This window comes from Gekko japonicus, unplaced genomic scaffold (genome assembly GCF_001447785.1).
Source record: "Gekko japonicus isolate JY-2015 unplaced genomic scaffold, Gekko_japonicus_V1.1 scaffold437, whole genome shotgun sequence".
In the NCBI taxonomy this organism is placed as follows: Eukaryota; Metazoa; Chordata; class Lepidosauria; order Squamata; family Gekkonidae; genus Gekko; species Gekko japonicus.
In genome coordinates, this window is record NW_015160223.1 from 299898 (window position 1) to 306193 (window position 6296).

The following is a 6296-nucleotide window of genomic DNA, read 5'->3' on the forward strand; positions in this document are numbered from 1 at the left end:
TCCCTCTGCAGACCCACCTCATGTCATTCCACAAACTCCCCTATTACTCAGAAGAGCCAGTTTGGTGTAGTGGTTAGGAGCACAGGCTCTAATCTGGGAGAACTGTGTTTTATTCCCCACTCGTTCACATGCAGCTGTTGTTGTGACCTTGGGTCAGTCACATGTCTCTCAGAGCTGTTTTCTCATGAGCAGTTCTTGAAGGAGCTCTCTCAGCCCCACCCACCTCACAGGCAGTGTTCCCTCTAAGCTGAGTTACTGTGAGCTAGCTCACAGTTCTTTAGCCTCTGGTGCACACATCTTTGTCTTAGCTCAGGAAGGGATGGCTCCAGAGCAAACTAATTTATGCAGTAGCCAAATCATTTGCTCACAACTTTAATGCCAGTAGCTCACAAAGTAGACGTTTTGCTCACAAGACTCCACAGCTTAGAGGGTGTGTGTTGTGGGGAGGGGAAGGGAAAGGAGATTGTAAGACACTTTGAGATTCCTTTGGGTAGTGAAGGGCAGGGTATCAATTCAATCTCCTCCTCCTCCTTTCATGGAGATCAGTGGGAGGCAGAAGGTTCCATTCTGCTAATGAAAAATTTAGTTTGGATGTAACCCTCCACCCTATGTGCGGGGTAGGGCGGGGTAGAAATACCCAAATAAATAAATAAATAAATAAATAAATGTGTTTAAAATAAAACAATCCTTGAATATCAAAAGTTAGGAAAACACTATAATTCTAAGGCTGTCAGTTGTACCCCTCTCCCCAATAATTCTAATAGTCTTCTCCCTCCATTTCATTTAATAGATCAATGAACGAAATAAAAAATCTCCAGTATCTACCTCGGACCAGCGAACCCCGTGAAGTTCTTTTTGAAGACAGAACAAGAGCACATGCTGATCATGTTGGGCAAGGGTTTGACTGGCAGAGTACAGCTGCTGTAGGAGTGCTAAAAGCTGTACAGTTTGGTGAATGGTAAGTGTAGTGGAGGTTTAGTGCCAAAATGGAATGTAGACAGACTTCTTTCAAAATAATAATTGCAGGCACACTTGTAGAAACATTTAAAATCTAACATACTAGTGAAAACAATTAGAATATAAATCCAGATTTCTGCAGACTGCTGATGATGGTATCTTTTTTCTTTGAACTGTAATTTGCAGGAAGGAATGCTCATTGCTTTTTCTGCATACTCTTGGGAAAGTTAATTTGGCATACTCTCATATTCCAAAGCAGAACTAATAATTTTTTGGTCTGTGTGCACCACACAAATGAAATCTGTACATGCACAGAGATTTGACTTGGAAACTTCCAACGCTAATCCTTCCTCTTTCAGGCTCAAGTGCACTTGTGTAAGCCTGAGTGGGAGGTATTGTGACCCTCCTCAGTGCTTTTTTTAATCGCTGCAGCACCAACTGGAAACTTTTCTGAGTTCTTGTCTCAGAACTCCTTTACTTCAAAAAAAATTCTTCAGTACTTTAGTTTCTTCTTTTGGAATTTTCTTCTTGGGAATTTTTTAAAATCAAGTTACCCTCCACCAGCCAGTACAAGCACCTGTTATGCCTTTATAATAGCCACAATGTTGGGTGTATTGTTTGGAAGGGATATGATGGCAAGTTCTCTAAATATGTTATATCTTCCTCCCTCTAGGAGTGACCAGCCTCGTATAACCAAAGATGTAGTTTGCTTTCATGCGGAGGATTTCACTGATGTAGTTCAGAGACTTCAGTTGGATCTACACGAACCTCCAGTATCACAGGTACTTAAACATTCTTTGGTTGAGACTTCTACTGTGCAAGTATTAAGGAACAGAGGATCTTTGATTCTTTACTCCCTATTAAACAAGGCTTCCAAAATATGGAAAGCCACACAGATGAAACAGAAACATGCACATTTTCTGCTAAAGAAGACTTAAATTTCAGTGTGAGTAAAGGTAACCAACTCCTCATTACAAGGCAGGACAATCCAGTCCAGTCTTTTACAGAATATCACAAACAGCATTCCAAATGATGCTTCATTGGTGTCATGTACAAGTTGTACCACACAACACTGAATTGTCTTGCCTAGTAATTTACAAGGTTTCTTTGGTGACTTGAGGCTACTTTGTGACATTAACAAACATGTAACTTCCCTTACACTTGGAGGTACTGAGCTGATCAGAGTACACAAGTACTGTTGTCAGAAAATGTAGAGAAAAATACGCATTCAAGGTGATAGTTTTATTTTTATGTAATTTATTTTACTTCATTTATACCCTGCCTTTGTCCTCTCTTCCATTTATCGTTGCAACAGCCTGTGTGGTAGGTTAGGCTGAGAGTGTGTGACAGGCCAACTTCACCCAGAAAGCTTTTGTGACACTGTGGGGATTTGACCCTTGGGTCTCCCAGTTTCTAGTCCAACACACTGATTTTTTAATGAATACATCCTTTGTATTCCTTTGTTTCATGGAGCTTCTCTGTGGCACACGTCAAAACCATGGTGTCACTGACCCAAATTTCAAGAATTACAAGTCTTGATTCTGTATCTCCCCAGTCTAGTAGCAGAAAGTGTGCTTTATGTGCCATACATACTGCATAATTTTGGACTGCAAATAAAAGGCTAATAAAAATTGGTTTTTACTGAATTTTGGCTAGCTTGGATGTTATGAACTGTGAATGAAAGGCACTAACAGAACAGACCTGTCTCCCCTGAGACCTCTGAAAAGTTGATGGTGGAAGTTACAGGGATTTCATGGACAAAGAGCCATGAGGAGCCACCACGAAGGGTGTGTGTGTGTCTGGTGATACTTCCTCTTATGCCAATGGGTTGTTCCCTGCCAGTTGAATTTGTGCTGGTGGAAGATGATGAAGGGGGTGATTCTCCACAATTCTCTTTCCTCAGAGCAGCTTCCTCCCCATGGGCTTCTGTCTGCAAAGCTCCCCCACCCCCCAGCATCCGCTTTTGGGATTGTTGGGAAAGTGGGAGGAGGGAACAATTTGCAACTTGTCAAGTCCAAGCCACTGTGCACCTTTGCTGACTTCTCTTTGATTATGTGCTTTTCTTGTAATTCGTGTACTAGCAGCTCCATCTCAAGACTGTTGGTATTCATGATACTTTTAAGATGTTGTTTTAAAGAGGCCTGTGCTTCAGGGGAACAAGCTGTGGCTTTTATGATTTATTTAAAAAGCTAAAATTGGTCTGCTAGGCAGAATATAAGCACTTTGCAGTAGAAATGAATACCTAGTATGTACCGTGCATGTGGCTTACCACCAACCTATTTTCTCCTTTCAGTGTGTTCAGTGGGTGGATGAAGCCAAGCTAAACCAAATGAGACGAGAAGGTATTCGCTATGCTAGAATCCAGCTATGTGATAATGACATCTACTTCATCCCTAGAAATGTCATTCATCAGTTCAAAACGGTGTCTGCCGTGTGTAGCTTAGCCTGGCATATAAGACTCAAACAGTATCATCCTGCAGGGGAGAATTCTCAAAGTATGGAAAGCATTTCAAACATGGACAGTAGCATCTGTGACAAGACGGAATCAGATGCTGAAGACCAATGCATGCTTGTGAAGCAAGAGTCTGAAGAAGGAGGAACAGAAGTACAGATTACAACGGCGGCACCATCGTCCTTGTTTTCGTCTCTGTCGTGACTTGTTTTACAAGATGAGCTAGCTCAGTCCCTTCCAGTTTTTAAACTAGAATCAGATCAGCAACACAATCCAAGATGATCATACAGGCTTTCTTGTGTGATATGTACATAATCATATACATTTTTAAACAGCTTTTTAAAATTTTGATGTGAAGTTATAGTTTTATAACTGGGTTATGTTTTATTGGAGATATCTTGCCTATAATTCTATAAAGAGAGGTGACATTCCAAAATGTCAAGCATATCTTTTTTACACAGATTATGCAAAGTTAGAATTGTATTTTACTCCCTTAGTACAGCATGTAGTAGTGGACTACAGTTTGTTTTAAGGGAATGAGGTAATATTTTGACATCTCTGTTTTTCCTTCAGGAACTTCAAGTATTTAGTAAATCTGATACCCTTACATCTGTTCTATCTTTGGCTTTCAGCATAAAAGGGATGGTTTCTGTGGAAGATTCACAAAGTGACTCTTCCATCTGATGGCTTGAATGAAATAGAAAGCAAAGCACTTTTAATGATCAATGATATTTGTGTGTGAGAGAGAGAGTGTGAGAGACAAAGAGTGACTTTTGAAAGCCTGGAGGAAGCTCAAGTTACCAGCAGTGTAGTTTAATTGCTTATCAACACATTAACAAAGAAGCTGATGTATGAGGTTAGTTGCAGAGTGTGTGATCTTGAAAAGTAATAACTGACACTTCCCATACCTCTGCTTTTAATGTTTGTGGGAACAGCGTGTTTCAGTAACTTCTCTGATGGCTAATGTAACACTAGTGTCTAATGAAAGTTAACTGTTGGCAGTTTCTTTGAGGAAACTGTTCTCTTTGAGCACTTTAAGGCTTTACAATATTCTAACAGATTTGGTGGCTTGTTTAATTCACAGCAAGCATCTGAGATGGAAACCATCCTCTCCTTTGCATTGATGCACTTAATCCATTGGGTAGGCTTAATTATATATATTGGTTGCCTTTATTCTCAAAATTCTATACTGTTGTTTCACAAAGTATCACACATGGATTGCTGTTTCCACATGTGACTCTTGGGTACACACAGGGCTACTGCTGTGTTGAAAAACTATATGGCAGCTTGTCAACTGTCATTAGCTAACATTGTTTAACAGTTATACAGTTTTCCCCAATATTAACTGTAGTCAGCTTTTCACTCACAGCATACTGAATTACATTTATTTTTGGTACTGAAAGAAAGAAGCCCTTCATATATAGGATGTGAACTTTATAAAGGTGTAATCAAAGCTGTTTCTAAGCAACTTGGTTCTTGTCCTCACTGGGGTAAGGAGAGAGACTTGTAGCACTATATGAACCAGAAGAAAGCAGCTGTGATTTTAAATGCATCTTTGATATCAGTCTTTTTGAAAAAAACTTGCATATAAATGTTTATAATAGCAATTACTTTGTGCAATATTGTTTTGTGTAGATTTATATGCCTATTAGCACCTCAGTATAGCGGGCACAATTTTAAACCAGTAGCAAAATAATCGGAAAACACTGCAGTGATTAGATAGAGCCTGTGTTATTACTCCTGATATATACACATATATATATGTATAGATTGTCCTGGTGCAAACCTGAAGATGAATAACAAATATTTAAATTTCAAACTTAACTTTTCAGATTGGAGTGGGGTGAATTGTGTGTAAATAAGGTGGTAGGAGATCTTTCTATATAAGGTAATACGTTTTTATGCAGGAGCATAATTTTAAATCTTAAATTCTAGATTGACCAGTACTGGTTCAGGATATAATCCCTGCATATGATCTGGCTTTTTCCACTTTTTTACGCTTGTCCAGAAGAATCTTCATAAACGTTATGAGAGCTGTGCAAAGTATAATTCTTCACAGGCAATATGAGTTTTAGTGCATCACTTACATATATGAGACCATCTCTGTTATACCACCTTTATTTTATCATGTTTCTCCCATTCATTTTACTAGTCTTCCAGGCATCTTTTTTTCTTTGCCCATTGTGACCATGTCATAAAAGATGGCTTATGCCATTTCTTAGACATTTCAACTAGCATAAGTAACTGTCACCTGTGAGCCAGCACTGTGTATAAACCACTCGGGAACTGGTACAATCTTGAAAGATTTTACAGATTAAGGGAAAGTCATTCGTTACTTGTGTCTCCCTGTTTCAAAACACAGCTTGCACAAATTTAAACCAACAAATCCAAACCCACCCACCCCCCCAAAAAAAAAACAAATGTTGTGTACTCCTATTCCTTGGTTATCCTTAAGAACATGACATAGAATTAATGGGGAACAGTAGTTGGAAGTTTCTTCTGGAAACATTAAGTTACAACAGCAAACTTTTGTATATTCATGCATAACACAGAGGAAACTTACTTGACTAAACAGCAGTGTAGCCTACTAAAGTAGTAGAAAGCAACCATGGAGGGTTTTTTTTTTTTAAGACTACTAAGGTAAAGCTTGTGCCAATTTGATCCTGTGTTGCGTTTAATGCAGCATTCTCTTTGAATATTCATATTTCATATATTTAAGGAGACTTCAATATCTCTCTCCTGTTTAGGTATCCTAATTCCACATTTTGTTTTTACATAGAAACACTTGAGACACTTAAAATGGTTTATAAAAACAAATTGCCATTACTTATAAATTCCTGTGAGCTCCAGTCATGCACGTAAAGCACTTTTGTGTGCACGCTGGACC

The 6296-nt window shown here is 38.9% G+C and overlaps 1 protein-coding gene across 1 annotated transcript in view; it reads left to right on the forward strand.

Moving 5' to 3' along the window:
• Positions 1–3739, forward strand: part of RSBN1 (round spermatid basic protein 1) — a 42235-nt gene extending 38496 nt beyond the window's left edge. The window contains exons 5-7 of the mRNA XM_015411451.1: positions 791–958; positions 1631–1739; positions 3251–3739. Coding sequence (XP_015266937.1) covers positions 791–958; positions 1631–1739; positions 3251–3613 — 640 coding nt within the window. The 3' untranslated portion in view covers positions 3614–3739. The remainder of the gene's footprint in view (positions 1–790; positions 959–1630; positions 1740–3250) is intronic.
• The last annotated feature ends 2557 nt before the right edge of the window (positions 3740–6296 follow it).